Source organism: Vulpes vulpes, chromosome 13 (genome assembly GCF_048418805.1).
Source record: "Vulpes vulpes isolate BD-2025 chromosome 13, VulVul3, whole genome shotgun sequence".
Classification (NCBI taxonomy): Eukaryota; Metazoa; Chordata; class Mammalia; order Carnivora; family Canidae; genus Vulpes; species Vulpes vulpes.
In genome coordinates this window covers 149,131,144-149,149,553 of record NC_132792.1, presented here as the reverse complement: position 1 = coordinate 149,149,553, position 18,410 = coordinate 149,131,144, and the positions used below count along the sequence as shown (strand labels likewise).

The 18,410-nt window shown below is 34.9% G+C and overlaps 1 protein-coding gene across 11 annotated transcripts in view; it reads left to right on the top strand.

The window, feature by feature from the left end:
• RPS6KC1 (ribosomal protein S6 kinase C1) overlaps positions 1-18,410 on the top strand; it is a 180,835-nt gene that overhangs the window by 39,136 nt on the left and 123,289 nt on the right. For 7 of the 11 annotated variants that reach the window (XM_026001101.2, XM_072733288.1, XM_026001103.2 and 4 more), the window contains 2 exons: positions 1,091-1,206; positions 13,086-13,179. In XM_026001101.2, coding sequence (XP_025856886.1) covers positions 1,091-1,206; positions 13,086-13,179 — 210 coding nt within the window. The remainder of the gene's footprint in view (positions 1-1,090; positions 1,207-13,085; positions 13,180-18,410) is intronic. The other 4 variants (XM_072733295.1, XM_072733292.1, XM_072733293.1 and 1 more) reach the window with 2 other exon arrangements.

The following is an 18,410-nucleotide window of genomic DNA, read 5'->3' as shown; positions in this document are numbered from 1 at the left end:
TGGAGTCCTAAGTACATTGTTCATTTTCTCCATTTTATAAATGAAGAAATTATCTAAGATTTTATAGCTAGTGAATGGTAGAGCTCGTTACACCGGGTCTAACTCTAAAACCATTTCTTTTAGTTTGAAGTAGGTGCTTCACCATAAGCATGAGACCTTGAGCTGAGATTTTTAGTGATTCAGTTTCAAAATCTTGTCTTGGGTTATATAGCTAGGGATCTCTTTGTGCCTCAGTTTTCTGTTAACATTTTGCGGAGTGGTTTAAAATGTTTATGTGATGATGTTCCTCTTTTGATTTTGTATTTTTTAAGCCTGTATTGCCATCAGTGTTCTACATGGCATGTGACAAATGCCAACCAGTAGTCTGATCTAAGTAGTACAAAATGATAATATTTTAAAATGTCTTACCAGCATTCAAATTGTATATAGCATTAAAAAAAATTCTATGAAAACCACCTTTCGATCACCTTGTAAATCACAGCTCACTGGTACTGTGTGTACTGTCTTTTTTCTCACAAGCATGCTGTCACGTACATTGACAGCGGCACACATGGAGTTTGGCTTAAAAGCTTTTTTGCTTCAAGCTGAGGTTTTTGACCCCACTGATATACAGATGTTCTCACAATTTCCTCTCTTCAGCCTCTTTATAAATCAAAAAGAGTGGGAAAGAGAAAATTATATGGGTAATTACAGTATTAAATTACTAGGGAAAACCATTTGAATTCTTTATAATTCGCTTTTCAATTTGAGTTTCAAATCATACCAGCTTCTTAAATGTTGAATTTCTTCGAGTATGGCTGCACCACTAATTTATCAGTTCATACCTCTGTGTCTTGTATCAGAAACATTATTGTCTTTTGGGGGGAGAGTACTGCTGATTCCAACAGTGCAGACTTGACTTTAGAGGATTGTGTAGTAAGGCAGATAGGCCTGCTGCTTCTTTCTGATCTGTGAATGTAAACTCTCAAAAAACCAACCTACCTACCTTCTTCCTTCCTTCCTTTTTTTTTTTTTTTTTTTTTTTTTTTAGGTCTTGCTCCTTTTTTAACCTTCCTTCCTTCCTTAAGTCTTGATTCTTATTTGATTCTAGGACGATTCGATGAAACTGTTATTGAAGAGAGAAGACAGTGTGCTGAAGATTTGCTACAGTTCTCTGCCAATATCCCTGCTCTTTATAACAGTAAACAACTTGAAGATTTTTTCAAGGTTTGATAGTCTTTTTGAAATATTTTGTACTGTATTAAATATTTTTGTTTTCTAATTTGTAGTAATGCAGGATTCAAGTTGTTTTTTTAACAGAAAATATCATTTACTATTGAATTTCATTCACTAAAATAAGTTAGTTGCTAAACAATGTCTTTGACATATCTTGTTTTTAGTGTAGAAATGTGTAAGATTTTTGATTCATAGATTTAAAAATATTGATGCAAAGGGCTTAGAGATGATCTCATTCACTCCACATTATAATTGAAGTACATTTAAAAAAAAATGTAAGTATCATGAAATTCCAGTTGTTGCCTTCACTTTCTGAGGTGTCTTTCAGTGGTAGACTTTTTAGGATAGAGACCACTATAAGTCTGTTTTCACTTTGTTATTATTGTACTAATTTGTGTAGGAGATAGAACAAAAGTAGTCACTATACAATTTTAGAGAGATAGGCTAATACAAACTATGTGATCAGAATCATTAGATATTAGTGTTTTCAGTTTCTTGATATATAAGGTTTTCAGTTCTGAGTTCTTTAGAATTTTGTTTTATTTTTTTTTTAAAGATTTTTTTTATTTATTTAAAGAAAGAGAGTGCCAGTAGGGGGGTAGGGAAGCAGAGGGAGATAGAGGGAGAGAATCCCAAGTGGACTCTGCACTGAGTGCAGAGCCTGATGCAGGGCTTCATCTCATGACTTGAGCCAAAATTAAGAGTCAGACACAACCAGCTGAGCCACCCAGGTGCCCCAAAGTTCTTTGTCATTTTAAATAATAATTTTCTAATTTATTTTGCATTGAACCTGTACAGTTGTTATTTGATATCAATGTCTTTAATGACCACAGTTTTCCTGTTGCCTTTAGACTTCTACAAAAAGCTAGGTGATTGTGCCATCCTTGTTTTTCCCCTTCTTTAAATATCTACTCATTTGTATAAATTGTTAGAACATATGAAGTATATGAATAGTATATGAGTAGTGCGATTTTTAATTTTCTTGATGCCAGTGGATCTACAAAAGGAAATTATTTTTTAATAGTTTTTTTTTAAAGATTTTATTTATTTATTCACGATAGACAGAGAGAGAGAGAGAGAGAGAGAGAGGCAGAGACACAGGCAGAGGAAGAAGCAGGCTCCATGCCAGGAGTCCGATGTGGGACTTGATCCTGGGACTCCAGGATCACGCCCTGGGCCAAAGGCAGGCGCCAAACCGCCGAGCCACCCGGGAATCCCAGGAAATTATTTTTTATGACCTATTTTAACTTACTGAAGAAAGTTGATCCTTTGAAAGATAGTCTAAACTTATGACTTTACACTAATAGAAATACAAATAGTAATAGAAAAGTTTATAGTACCAATAAGATTTCTAGAGATGGACTTCATTGCTTAATTTTCCGTCACTGTGTAAACAAGGCTGAAATGATGAATGTGGCTCTGCTTATGACATACCACAGATCTTTAGGATAAAATGCCAAACCAAATTGATACAGTTCTTTGCTACTCTTAGTTACAACCCTATCTATATGGCAAACAATCTATGCTTAAAGAAAAAGGAAGCATTAGGGGCGCCTGGGTGGCTCAGTTAGTTAAGCATCTGATTTTGATTTTAGATCAGATCATAATCTCTGAATCATAAGAGTCAGATCTTCATTGGGCTCTGTGCTCAGTGGGGAATATGCTTGAGATTCTCCCGCTTGCCCCCCCTCCACTCACTCTCATGCACACATGTGCTCTCTCTCTCTCTCTCAAATTAATAAATCTTAAAAAAAAAAAGAAAAAGGCAGCATTACTAAAAAAGAAGGGTATGGTTTTGTAGAAATTGTGAAAGGCAGTCATGCAAATTAACACATGCCAAGGGCTAAAAAAATCAATCTGGGACTATGGAAGTCAGATCTTAGACTTCGAACAATTTATTTATTTTTAGAGATTTATTTATTTATTTGAGAGCGTGTGTAGGGTAGGGTGGGTGTAGGAGCAGAGGGAAAGGAAGAGACAGTCCTAAGCAGACTGCACTGAGTATGGAGCCTGATGTGGAACTCAGTCTCACGACCCAGAGATCATGACCTGAGCTGAAACCAAGAGCCCTGTGCTTAACTGCACCACCCAGGTACCCCCTGACTTTGAACCATTTAAATATGTTACTTGTTCATTCTGTTTCTTTTGGATATGAGAATTCCTGATTGTAACTGCTGCTGAATAACACTTTTTAGGCTTTGTGAAATGAGAGAAAGAAGAAAAGAAGGAAGACATTGGTCACTTTAAGGGAAGTCAAGCCAATCTTAGAAAATATATTAGAAGTACCTTAAGTAGTGTGTTGGTCAGGAGAGAGATACTGATTTAATAATATTACAACAGTAGGGCAGCCCAGGTGGTTCAGCAGTTTAGCGCCGCTTTCAGCCCAGGGCCTGATCCTGGAGATCCAGGATCGAGTCTGATGTCAGGCTCCCTGCATGGAGTCTGCTTCTCCCTCTGCCTGTGTCTCTGCCTCTCTCTCTCTCTCTCTCTGTGTCTCTCATGAATAAATAAATAAATATAATCTTAAAAAAAATTACAACAGTGGTAGTTAGTCTCTAAATAAAGATATGAAAATACGATCCTTGGGGGTTATTTACCTGCAAGCAAAAAACAAAAAAGCTTACCATATTAGCTGAAATAAGAAAGGGGTTTATTGTTTCATACAACAAGAAGTTGAATGAGGAAGACGGGACAGGATTGGTACAGACGTTAATGATGTCATCAAAGCCTTAGGTTCCTGGTTTGGGGTGTGAAAGGAAAAGGGCTGATGAATGAATGAATACATGTATGCATGCATGCATGCCAGTTTTTAAAAGCTTTCCTAGAAATTCTACTTAGAAGTAGTCCTTCTTACATCTTATAGGTCAGGTCACTGGACCAATTTTTAGTTTTAATGGTCTAGTTTATCAATTTTTTTTCTTTTTTTTGAATCATGCTTTTTTTGGTCATATCCAAGAACTTGGATTAATTAGCCCAAAGTCTTCTGTGATCTTTTCTAAAAGTTTTGGTCTTAGATTTAGGTCTGTGATCCATTTTCAATTAATTTTTGTATACAGTGTGAAGTAACAGTCTAAATTCATCTTTTGGAACAAGAATATCTAATAGTCAGCACTGTATGTTGAAAAGGCCATCCTTTCCCCATTGAATTACCTTGGCATTGTTGCTGAAAATGAATTGAATGTAAATATAATGGTTTCCTTTTTTTTTATAAAGATTTTATTATTCATCAGAGATACAGAGAGAGAGGCAGACACAGGCAGAGGGAGAAGTAGGCTCCCCACAGGGAGCCCGATATGGGACTTGATCCCGGACTCTGGGATCATGACCTGAGCCAAAGGCAGATGCTCAACTACTAAGCCACCCAGGCGTCCCATGATGGTTTATTTCTTGACTTTTGATGTGTTCTGTTGATTTATGTGCTTGTTCTTATAACAGTACTGTCTTGACTTCATTATTGTAGCTTTATAATAAGTTTTGAAATCAGATAGTTTAAGTTGTCCCACTTTATTCATCATTTTTCAGAATTATTATGGCAATTTTGAGTCCTTTGAATTTCCATAAAAAATTTTAGCATCAACTTGTCCATATGAACAAAAAATCCTGATGGGAGTTTGATTGGAATTCTATTAAATCTGTAGTTCATTTCAGGGAAAATTGTTTCTTAACAATATTGTCTTCCAATCCATGAACATGAAATAACTCTCCATGTATTTAATTAGTCTCAGCGGTGTTTTGCAATTTTCAGTGGATAAGTCTGCACCTCATTAAAATTACTATAAACATTTTATTCTTTTGATACCTTTGTGAACAGAATTGTGTTTTTAGTTATTAGCATTATGTTTTAAAGGTTTAATACATGTTGTAGCATATATCAATATTTTTATCTTTTTGTGGCTATATGGTATTCCTTTGTATGGATCTGTGGATTTACTTCATTTTGTTTATATATTCATCAGTTGAGCACATTTGGGTTGTCTCTCCCTTTTTGCTATTATTAATGATGCTGTTGTAAATAGTGGCATATAAGTTTTTCATGTGGGCATATCTTTTCATTTCTCATAGGTACATACCTGATATTAGAATTAATCTGGGAGGATCTCAAATTTTAATTCAATTTATTTACTTGTTATAGGTTTATTATGATATTCTCTTTCTTCTTGAATTGGCTTTGGTAATTTGTCCCTTCCCAGGAATTTTCATCTAAACTGTGTCATTTATTAGTGTAAATTGTTCATAGTATTTCCGTATAATGCCTTTGATTTCTGTAGGGATGGTAGTGATGTCCCTTCTTTCATTCATGATTTTGGTAATTTGTATATTATTTATTTTTTTCTTGGTCAGTCTAGCTAAAAGTTTGATACTGTTGATTTTTTTTCAAAAGACTAACCTGGTTGGGGTGCCTGGGTGGCTCTCCATTGATTAAGCGTCTGATTTGGCCCAGATCATGATCTCAGGGTCCTGAAATAGAGTTCCATATTGGGCTCCATGCTCAGAGCGGAGCCTACTTCTTCTCCCTTTGCCCTTCCCCCTGCTCTCTCTCTTTCAGTTGAATAAATAAAATCTTAAAAAAAAAAAAACCTAACCTGGTTTTGTTGATTTTTCTCTATTTCATTTTCCTCTCTTTTCTATATTTCCTTTTATTGATTTCTACTCTAAACTTTATTTCCTTCCTTTTGCTTGCTTGGATTTACTTTGCTGTTTATCATTTTTATTCAGTTTTTTTTTAAATTTCTTTTGTGATTTTTTAAAAATTTCTTTTTAAAAGAAATTTTAAACTTAAAAAAAAATTTTTTTAAAATGCATTTTTAAAATATGCATTTTTAAAATGCATTTTTAAAAATTTCTTCTGTGATTGTTCTGTGAACCCATTGGTTATTTAGAAGAATGTTCTTTTAATTTCCAAATATTTGTTGATTTCCTAATTTTTTTTTTTAAGATTTTACCTATTTATCTATGAGAGACACACAGAGAGAGGCAGAGACGCAGGTAGAGGGAGAAGCAGGCTCCTTGAGTGGAGCCCGATGTGGGACTCGATCCAAAGACTGGGATCACGCCCTGAGCCGAAGGCAGATGCTCACCCACTGAGCCAGCGAGGTGTCCCCCCTAAAATTTCTTTTACTGTTGAAATCTAGTATTGTTTTCTAATGGTTGTGGTCAGAAAACATGTGTTGTATGATTTCAGTTCTTTTAAATTTAGTGAGGTTTGATTTATTTCTTTAAATTTTTTTTTTTTTTTATTTATATTTATGATAGTCACAGACAGAGAGAGAGAGGCAGAGACACAGGCAGAGGGAGAAGCAGGCTCCATGCACCAGGAGCCCGATGTGGGACTCGATCCCGGGTCTCCAGGATTGCGCCCTGGGCCAAAGGCAGGCGCCAAACCGTTGCGCCACCCAGGGATCCCGGTTTGATTTATTTCTTAGTATACTACCTGTCCTAGAGAATGTTCCATGTGTGCTTGAAAGGAATACATGTTCTGTTATCAGGTGGAATTTTATGTAAATTGTAGTTAGTTCAAATTAGTTGCTAGTGATGTTTAAGCCTTCTGTATCTTTGCTGATTTTCTGTCTAGTTCTATCAATTATTTTGAGTGAGGTATTGAAGCCTCCAGTTATTATTGTTGAATTTTCTGTTTGTCTTTTCAGTTGTTAATGTTTATTTATTTTGGGGCTCTATTGGCATGTGCATGTGTATTTATTTATAGTGGTTATAACTTCCTGCTAAGTTGATTTTCTTAGCCTTATGAAATGTCCCTCTTTATCTTGAGTAATATTTATTGTCTTAAGATCTATTTTGTGTGATTTTAATATAAATCACTCTTTAATAAAGACCATCTAGGTCTCTTTTTGTATGGAACCTCTGTTTTTATTCTTTTGCTTTCAATCTATTTGTGTTATTGAATCCAAAGGATATTTCTTACATGCACTATGTAGTTTGATCTTATTTTTTTTATCCAGTCTCAAAATTGCTATTGTCAATTGACATATTTAGTTCTTTTATATTTAAATATGCTATTTTGCCAAATGTTATATATCATATGCTTTTTGTTCTTTTGTTTCTCCTTTATGTCATTTTTTGCATTAGATACTTTTTGTACCATTTAAATTCCCCTTTTATGCTTTTTTAAGTTAAGAGGGTGAGAAAAAATATCAAGCAGACTCCCTGCTGAGAGTAAACCTGATACAGGGCTGAATCTCACTATCCTGAGATGACCTGAGCCTAAATCAAGAGTTAGATGGTTAACCCACTGAGCTACCCAGGTGTTCCCTAATTTATATTCTTAATGGTTGTTCTAGGGATAAAAATAATGCATTTTAATTTATGCCAATTTTCTTGAGGTTAATATTAACTTAATTCCAGTAAAATAGAAAAAGTTTGCTCATAAAGCTGTAGTCAATCTTCCTTTTTTTGTGTTATTATCATGTATATCTCAAATATATTGTACACCCAACAATATAGTGTTATGATTGGATGTCTTTTAAAGAAATTAAGGAGATGAAAAGAGAAGAACATATATTTATGTAGTCATTTATATTTACCCTCATAGTTATCTTTTTTTGGTGTTCTTTATTTGTCCAGGTAGATTTAAATTACCATTTGTTGTCAGCTTGAAGGATTTCCTATAGTTTCTTTTTTTGTGTTTGTAAGGTGGGCTTGCTAGAAACAGATTTTCTTATTAGTCTTCGGAAGTGTTTTTGTTTACCCTTCATTTTAAAGGAATAGTTTTTCTGGATATATAGAATTATTGATGAACAGTGTTTCTTTTAGTATTTTGAATTTGTAATTTCAGTACCTTTTGTTTTCCACTGTTTTTTCTTTTTTTTAAAGGTTTTATTTATTTATTCATGAGAGACAGAGAGAGAGGCAGAGACATAGGTAGAGGGAGAAGCAGGCTCCATGCAGGGAGCCTGATGCAGGACTCAATCCTGGGACCCTAGGATCACACCCTGGGCTGAAGGCAGGTGCTAAACCACTGAGGCACCCAGGGATCCCCTCCACTGTTCTTTATGAGAAGTTGTTTGTTATTTTTTACTGTAGCTCTGATATAGAAGTCTTTTTCTGTTTGCTGCTTTCAGAATTTTGTCTTTGTCTTTTAGTAGTGTGACTCTAGGTGTTCATCTTTTTCTGTTTATCCATTTGGGGTTTAATTAGTCTTCCTATATTGGTAGATGATTATTTTTCATCAAAGCTTGAAAGTTTTCTGCCTCATCTTTTCAAATATTTTTTCCAACTTTTTTCTCTCCCTTGTCTGGTACATGTAAGTTGGTATGCTTACTATTATCCTTACAGCTCTCTGATTCTCTTACTAGGTGTTTCTTTCCTATGATTTTCATTTTGGAGAGTTTCTATTGATCTTTAAGTTCATTTATTATTCATCTTTCTCAAATCAGTTGCATTTTGTTACTATAATTTCTATCTGGTTCTTTTTTTAGAATTGAGATTCATGTAACATAAAATTCACCATTTTAAAGTATAAAGTTTAGTGGCGTTTAGTATATTCACAGGGTTGTGCCACCATTATCATTGTTTAATTCCAGAATATTTTCATCACCCCATATCGAAATCCTGTGCCCATTAGCACTTAACTCTTCCTTCCCCACTTGCCCTAACTCCTAGCAACCACTAATATATTTTCCATCTTGATGGATTTGTCTATTCTGGACATTTCATGTGAATGGAATTATATAATATGTGACCTTTTGCATCTGACTTCTTTTACCCACCTAGCTTAATGTTTTCAAGATTCATCCATGTTGTAGTGTGTGTCAGTGCTTCATTGCTTTATATAGCTGAATAATACTCCATTAGATGGATATGAATATGCCATACTTTATCTATGAATCATTTGACAGACATTTGAATTATCTCTACTTTTGGATCTTATGAATAATGTTGCATTTGGTTCATTTTTATAATTTATATTTATTTATATTTGTTATTTCATGAGTCATAAATATCATACTTTATTTATTTGTTTTAAAAATATCATACTTTAAAAAATTCTGTAGGGGCACCTGGGTGGCTCACATGGTTGAGTGTGCCTTTGGCTTGGGTCATGATCCTGGTGTTCTGGGATCGAGCCCCATGTCCCCACTGAGCTGGAAGCCTGCTTCTCTTTCTCCCCTCCCCCTGCTCATGTTCCTCTTGGTATCATCTCTCTGTCTCAAATGAATAAATAAAAATCTTTAGAAAAATTCTTTAATCGCAACTTTCTTCAATTATTTAACTTCTATAAATAGCTGCTTTGAAGTCTTGGCCTTTTAAGTCCAATGTCTTTGCCCCCTGGAGTTAGTGCCTATTGATTGCTTCTCCACTTATCTGCCATGTATGGTGCACACACTTTCTAATTTCTTTGAATGTCTTGTGATTTTTTTTTGTTGAAAACTGGAAGTTTTGGGTAACATAGCAGATCAGAGTTCCAGTTTTTGCCCTGAGGATTGTTAGTGTGGTTTTGTTAGTGTGTGTAGTAACATGCCTATACTGAATCTGTGCAGTCTGTTTAGTGGGTAGTGTATGCTGATATCTATCTCTGCTCAATTTTTAATTTCTATTGTGTTTTTAAACTAATCCCTATTGCTAACCAGGGATTAGTCCTGTATCAGCATAGCTTAATGGTCAGCCAGTGATTCGTCTTTGCTTATATTTAAACATTTTGTTCCATTATATGCTGCTTCCACATGCTGATGATTCCTGGTGTATTTTCAGAGTTTGAGCAGTTTTTAAGTTTGTACTGGCTTTTGCTTTCTTTTGGGATCTCTTGGATCTCCTCTGTGTGTGTGTGTACACATCATGGTTTGCCAGGGACTTGTAGATAGCTCCATTTCTTTTCTTTTCTTTCTTTCTTTTTTTTTTTTGGAGATTTTATTTATTTATTCATGAGAGACACAGAAAGAGGCAGAGACATAGGCAGAGAGAGAAGCAGGCTCCCTATGGGGAACCTGATGTGGGACTCCATCCCAGGACCCTGGGATCACGCCCTGAGCCAAAAGCAGACATTCAACCACTGAGCCACCCGGGTTCCCCCAGATAGCTCCATTTCTCTCTGATCTTCTGCATGGATGGGTAGAGAGCTTATTAAGAACCCAAATGGCTGTGTATTTCCTGTATCTCCCTGCGAAATGTCTGGCTAATATGCTGGTTCTTCGCTTGCTGCATGTTTTGCTGAGCCACTGTGCTTTGGCACTGAGATTATTACTATTACTGATATTACTGTTTGGTATGGACTTTTTACTCTGCTTCAATCCAAATCATGCCAGCCTCCTCTACAAGTGAACCCGCTGAATTTCAAGACTTGTCTTGCCCTTGTATAATTACCATGGCAACCCAGCTGGGATGGAAGGTGGGAGCAACCCCAGGCTATTGGTCAATTTCCAGAGCCCTCAAATGGTCATCCTGACGGTTTTCTCTACATCATTGCCTTTTGGGGAGAGCATTTGCTAATCTACTTATTCCATCATACCTGAACTCCATCACTCCCCAGATTGACATTTCATTAACAAAAAAAACTTAGATGCTGTGTAATAAGAGTTTCTGTCTACTGTGTAATGAAGAACACCAAATGGTTACTGTTTTTGGTCCAGAGATCAGAATAGCAACTAATCTAGAGATTTAATGTGGAGATTAAAATAGAATTGTGGCTTATTTTCCCACTACTTCCCTTGAGTTCCTATGGAACAGTTTTTATTATTTTGTTTAATTAAAGATTTACTCTTTATTATTTACTTTGTATAATATTGTTTGTTAAATTAGGTAAATAAAATTGCTCTGGAATTCTGAGCTAAATGTTTTTTGCATTCTTTAGTATTTTTTAAAATCTGATAAACAGATCTTGTATCAGCTAATGTTAACAAAAATTTATTGAGTGTTTATGTTGTTCTAAGTACTTTACATGTATGAAATCTTGTAGTCCTAACAACTTGAGTTATAGATAATGTTTTCATTTTATAGATAAGTAACTTAAACTTACACACCTGGTGGTCGAAGAGATAGTAGTTGAAGGGCACTTTCTGTTAAGTAAGATTGTAAATAAAATCAGCTTTGTCTATTAAAATTCTTAAGATATTTGCAGATTTTTTTAAGATTTGGTTTGGATGGCTTAGTCTGAAGTAGAGACTGTTTTGGAGAAAAATTCAGATATAAACTGTGATTTGAATATTTTAATAAACAAATAGAACTAAGTCATATAAATTCTTGCCTCTAAAGAGAATAATTGTTTTAAAGTTTTAGTTCACTTAACACTCTTGGAAGTAAAAATTGGTAATTTGAGAGGGACCATTTCTAATTTCTCTTAAAGATAAGCGGGAAGGGAGAATTTTGATTATGTAAAGAGAGTTGTTGAATTCTTTGTGCTGAAGAAGAGAGGAAATAGAGGTCTTATGTTTCTCTTAGGTTTTGCTATCCCGATAGGAGTGTTTGGGGGGCATGGAACTATTGGTGGAAGGTAGAAGGAAAGATGTTAAGGAGCAGAAAAGCTATTTTTTAATTAGTTATAATTATTTAAGGATTATAAGCCTTTATACCTGTGATTGGAACTGTCTACAAAACCACAGCACAAAATCACACCACCACTGCTTACCTGCTAAGTACATTCTCTAGCTGCACATGGAGTAAGATTCTCTAGTTGCACATAGAATAAGAGAAAACAGTTTTTTAATAGTTTAATTTGCAAACCTAAATACAGAATTAAAATAATGGTCATATGGAAAAATCCATTTTGTATTTATTAAATAATACAAATATCTTAAATTTGTTTAATTTTAGTTTTACATACATTATTATGTCTAAATGATTTTCAAATTTAAGGTACTTCTGGAATCACTGAGGTACTGTGTGATATATTGTAGTTTCTATTTTATTTTAAAATTTAATTTATTTAAAAAAGATTTTTATTTATTTATTCATGAGAGACACAGAATGAGGCAGAGACATAGGTAGAGGGAGAAGCAGACTCCATGCAGGGAGCCCAATGTGGGACTTGATCCCGGGACTCCCGGATCATGCCCTGGATTGAAGGCAGGCACTAAACCACTGAGCCACCCAGGTGTCCCATATTGTAGTTTTTAATTTGATAAAATTAAATGGCTTTTAATGGAGTCCCAATATTTATTACTAATTCGAATGACCAGTCACTAAGGATGCTGAATAATGGTTTTTAGTTGGTGGATGTTTTATTTTTCTTGTGTTTAAGTGAGTATTTTTTATAGAGTTTTAAAAAATATGCTTTTATAAAAAGCCATACGATATTATAATATTTCTTTGAATTTTAATATATTAAAATAGATTTTAATTAAAGATTTTTTTTACAGCAATTTAGTTTACAGAAAAATTGTGCAAAAAGTATAGTGCTAAAAAATAAAAGTACAGTGCTTTCAGGCATGCCTGGGTGATGCAGTTGGCTAAGCTTCTGACTCTTGATTTTGGCTTATTAGGTCCTGATCTCAGGGTGATGAGTTCAAGCTCCATATTGGGCCCCACACTCAGTGCAGAGTCTGTTTAAGTTTTTTTCTCCCTCTGCCTCTTCCCCTGTATGTGTGTGCCCTCTCTCCCTCAAAAAAATAACTAAAACTCCAAAAAAAAAAAAAAAAAAAAAAAAGAAGAAGAAGAAGAAAGTATAGTCCTTTTCTATATACCTCTTTCCCCTTCACAGAGATTCCGCTATTGTTAATACTTTGTATTGGTGTGGTACCTTTGTAAAAATTGATGAACAGTACTGATATTCCTATTGATTTTTTAAAGCAGTTATTATCTAGTTTAACAGATGAATAGTTTCTGTAATCCTTACGTAAAGTTGAGATAACTATTGTTCATTTATTACTCATTTTAAAAATACTCTTATTAACAGTGAAACACAATTACTCTCCTCTTTTTAGGGTGGAATAATTAATGATGGTTCTGAATTGATTGGTCCTGCTGAAGCTTATTCTGATTCCCTCGTTGATAGCTTTCCTGAGTGTAGTACAGAAGGTATGATATTTTGATATTTTTTTCATTTCATGATTTTGACTGCAGAAAACTATAAATCATATTTGAATCGCAAAAGAATAGATGGCTATAGGAATTTGAGAGTGTTTCACCAATTCTAAGATACTATTTTTCCTTCAATATCACTGATACTGAGCAAGTGATATTGGGTCGATGATATCTTACATTTAATTGACAGCTTTTTTTCTTTCTTAGTGAAATATAAAGTAATGATTTATCCTACAATTAACAGCATATTGGATTTAGTGAAATGTGGTACAATGAATGTTCACAATTTGTATTGTCTGGTGTTAAGAATATTTTGCTAAAATTTATTTAGTAGCGTCTGACTTTTAGACAATTTCAAAACTGGTTTTATTTTTTTATTTTTAAAAAGATTTATTTATTCATGATAGACAGAGAGAGAGAGAGAGAGAGAGGCAGAGACACAGAAGGAGGGAGAAGCAGGCTCCATGCTGGGAGCCTGTAGTGGGACTCGATCCCGGGACTCCAGGATCGCGTCCTGGGCCAAAGGCAGGCGCTAAACCGCTGAGCCACCCAGGGATCCCCTCAAAACTGGTTTTAAAAGTTCAGTCATGTTCCGAGAAAGAATAAACCTAAGCAGTTTTAGTGTTTTTAGTATGTTTTATAATAATGAGAATCTAAACCAGTGCAATTTTTGAAATTTTAATTAAAAGATGCTTAATCTCTTGTTTTATTCTCTAGTTGAGCCATCCTTGAATTTTTATGAAGAGTTAAAATCCATACATTTTATTCTTTAAATTTCCTTAGCTAGTTTTCTTGCAGGGAAGATTTTGGAATTAAGAAAAAGAGATTTGGAGACAGGGAGGGAGAGTTTTTAAAAATAGGTAATTAGATTTATTTGAGGAGGCTTAGGTTTGTTTTATATAAAAGTAAAATCATAGACTAGATATTTCTTGATCTTTTTCATGGATTATAGGTTATGGTAGAGGAGGATGCTTAATATGGGAGGCCATAATCTCATTTCAGTGATGTTTTTGTAGGGATATGTACTGATATTATATATCAGCAGACACATTGATATAGGTTTATTGCAGTAAGTTCCCATCTTAATTTGGTAGGAGCAGCAAGTTCCCATCTTGCTGTAGGCTGAAGCATTTAAAATTTGTTTCTCAGGTGCCTTGTTAGCACAGTAGGTAGCATGTCAGTCTCATAAAATTTATTTTTCTTTTGTTGCCACTGCATTGAGACATGATTGGCTCTTCATTTTTTTTTTTTTTTTTTGGTGGCTCCCATTGACTTAAAACAAAGTCCATTCATTTATACCTAGTGTTTTGTGTAATGTATGGGGACCTCAGGCCCAGGGGTTTCCATTAGGTCCTCAATACCTTTGACTCCATACTGAATCAGCCAAGGTCATAAAAAACATTGCTGACAGTAATTTTAGTTTACAATCTATTTTGTCTTGGGGGGAAAAGTACCTGTTCCCTGTAACCTGTTTTGATCTGCAGATCCTTGCCAGGCTTTGGAAAATCTGGTCCCTGCTTGGGATCCCAATGTGATTCTGTTTCTAGAGCCAGTTTCCTTGGAAGGTAGCTTTATTTGGGATAATCTGATCTGGCCATTACCTCCAAGATACTCTTTTCCTGAGAAAGGAGGAGAAGGGTATCTTTTGCCTGTAAATGTGCTAATTTGGTGACATCCAATAATGGACAAATGAGTTAGAAAGATTTATAGGAGAGAGTTCAGTGAAGAGTACTGGAAATTCTTTCAAATTTCTTGGAAATTGTAGAATGCTTCTTAATTTCTCCTCTTTTGTGTTTTGTTATAGGAATATAAGGTTGCATGACTTGGGAATGGTTATATTCTTTTGATATCAATAAGCCTTTTTATTCTTTCTTTATTTTTTAAAAATATTTTATTTATTTATTCACGAAAGACAGAGAGAGAGAGGCAGAGACACAGGCAGAGAGAGAAGCAGGCTCCATGCAGGGAGCCCGACGTGGGACTCAATCTCGGGTCTCCAGGATCACACCCTGAGCTGAAGGCAGCGCTAAAGCGCTGAGCCACCCGGACTGCCTAATAAGCCTTTTTAACTAGGTGTGAATCAGCTATGGTAGGAGATGTATGTCTGAGAACCTATTTTAGTGTTAGGTCATCATGAATGGAATGATACAGAGGTCTTTGGTTATCATCTGGAAAAGAAGGGGAGGAGCATTATTATTGGGAATGTGTTTTCTTCAGATAGTGTTCTAGAATCTGGAAAGCTGTTCAGGGTAAAAATGTGGTAAAAAAAAAAAAAGATATTACCTAGAACTAGGATGAGTTTGTAACTTATTGTCCAAACTGGATCTCACACTTCTGAGAAGTAAAGAGGATGCTTTCTTTAATAAGTATAGCAAGACCGGGGCTGCCTCTGGCACAGTGGGATGGTATGGGCCGCCCTACCTAAAGCAGTTGTTCCAGAATTTACCTTTGAAATTTCCAAAAGATGCATTTTCCTTGGAAGGATTTATCTTTTTAGGAATATGCTTTTATGAGAGAAATTGGGGGCAACTTTTTTTTTTTTTAAAAACCCCAGAAAAGGACAGCCCGGGTGGCTCAGCGGTTTAGCGCCGCCTTCAGCCTGGGGTGTGATCATGGGGACCTGGGATCGAGTCCCATGTCGGGCTCCGTGCATGGAGCCTGCTTCTCCCTCTGCCTGCTTTTCCCTCTGCCTGTGTCTCTGCCTCTCTCTCTCTGTGTCTCATGAATAAATAAATAAAATCTTAAAAAAAAAAACAAACAAACAACCTAGAAAAGACTTATGCTACCTAAAAGTAATACTGGCATTTTATCCTTTCAGCGCATAGAAAAGCTGTTAATGGTTGTGTTTTTTATCCCTTCCCTTTAAAAGCCTTTTTGCCTGACTAATTAATCCTGCTGAAAGACACCTTGTTGACTAATACAGATCACAGTGTCAGCTTGCAAATTCATTGTTTTTTGAGAGGGGAAATGACTTTTAAATATCATGAGATTGTCTGGCATAGTGGGGAAGTGGAAGATATACTTTCCTACCAAAAGGTCTGCAAGCCCCTGAGATAGCAAAGGGAGAGGGCCTCTCCTAGCAAAAGAGCAGAAAAGCTGGCAGCCGGCCAAGCCCCACAGGTACACAGTGAAATGGAGGGTTGTAGAGGGATTGTGGTGGCAAGTGCTTGTGATTTGGATTTAGAGCCAAAATGTGAGGAAGTGATTCACTCTATAACAACTCCTCTGAGTGTAGTATTTTAAATGATGTTTCAAAGGTATATTCATTTTTCATACTTGTGATTTAGTTTGCCAGTGAAATGAGCCAGAGGGGCAAATCTTAATATATAGTCTGCTATTTCAAGGTCCTTCAGTAGTTAGAATGACATGGCAAGTATATCACCTCTCAGAGAACAGATGTAGAGGCTAAATGATCATTATTTTTATTAGTACCATAAAAATGCAATCAACAGGTCTTAATTTACCTTGAAGAAAAGTTTTCTGAGGCAAACATAAAGAGCTGGATTAATGTTTTTTTTTTTTTAATTATCATTATTTGATAGTGGGATAGAGAAAACTTTAAGGTTTCATAAAACCAATAATTTGGTAATTAACTGGTAAATATATTTTATCTAATATGAAATTGAAAATTATAAAATTATTCAGTAGGTTTTTAGATAAAAAAGTTAATATTGTTTTATGTTTTTAAAATGAAGTGGTCACTCTTTATCTCCTTTGTCCGGAGAAATTAAACTACATATATTTTTAAAGATGAAAGAAGATTGACTTGATTGTTAACATCTTATTTCCTTTTTAAACTTGCATCTTTTCATTTGATTAAACTTAGCTATGAAGTTACTATGACATTTGTGGAAATCTGGCCGAAATGGTGCATGGGAATTGAGCTTCTTGACATGTTTCTCTCATCTGTTGGCCTGTTTGAAGGATGTAGTTGCTTTACTGCCATGCTGGCCTTTATATTGGAGCCTTTGATGTTGGTAGACTCTCATCTGGTAACCTGTGTCATTTCCTCTTCCTAATACGTTGCTTGACTTCCTTTGCAGTTATGGGAGGGACATTTTCCAGGTGTATGCAGCAAACAAGAGAAAATAATTAGGTGATCATAACCACAAATACAAATTGAGAGATCAGCTTCTTATATGTAGATCTTAAGAGTGAATGTTCTTAAATGTCTCCTGGAATAGCCAGATCTACTTTTTTTTTTTGGTAGTATATTGTGGATTAAGAGCTCCATGGGGCTCACTTGTGGCAATTGTAGACAAAAGAAAGGATCTATTAAGTTGTCTTGAAGTAGCCATTTTAGAGTAAATGAAATGTACATTTTGATAATAGCATCTATTGCTGGTCTATGTAAAGGATCTCTAAAATCGCCTTCAGTTCAAGATTTGTGTTTTTATTTGATGGGGGAATTCTTTAAAGCATGAAGATTAGAGTTAAACTGTATTAAATTGAATAATGTTGATGAGTTTTAAACTCTTAGGGGAGACTAATTGGAAGGGTGTATAGTTATTTAAGCTTGAAGAAAATCATCTGTATCAATGTACCATTTCATTATTATGATATTTTTCTTTTTGTTATTTGTATTATTTTCGTTTAGTTGATTTAAAGTTGATGCTTTGAAATGGGATCATTTAAAAAAGGAATATTCTTCAGTAGATTGGCTACTTAATAGCCTAAATCTATTTTTCAGACGAACTTAAAGTCTACGCTCTACATGGAGTAGTGTAAAATGACAAAATCTAGAAAGCCTAATTAAAAGTCATTTAAATTTAAAGTAGAATTTAATGTGAATGTCCACTAGGTGGCACCATGAGAACTCTAAATCTAGTTACTCTGATTATTTTAGGCCCTCCTGTATTATGAGAGAAGGCTTATTCACTTTGAAGTTCTTTTTTCTCTTAAGTGCTTATCTACTTAACTGTTATTCATTGTCCCTTATTAGTTGAATTTTATTTGGTGAGGGAGCTTACATAGGGAAAAAGGAACGGATCATTATTCTCAAGATAAACACAAATGAGAATGTGTCATTCTGTGTGTGCATGTAAAACAAATGATACAAATTATACATATTGACTCTTAAAAACCCTAGGGCTATTGAGGATAATGTTGTGTGTTAGGATTTTAGGGCTGGGGGGGAAATAAAAAAATCATAATATGTCATGGAACGTGTTTTAGAGTAGAAAGAATGATATAGATAAATCCCTTACTCTACAATTAAAAATTGG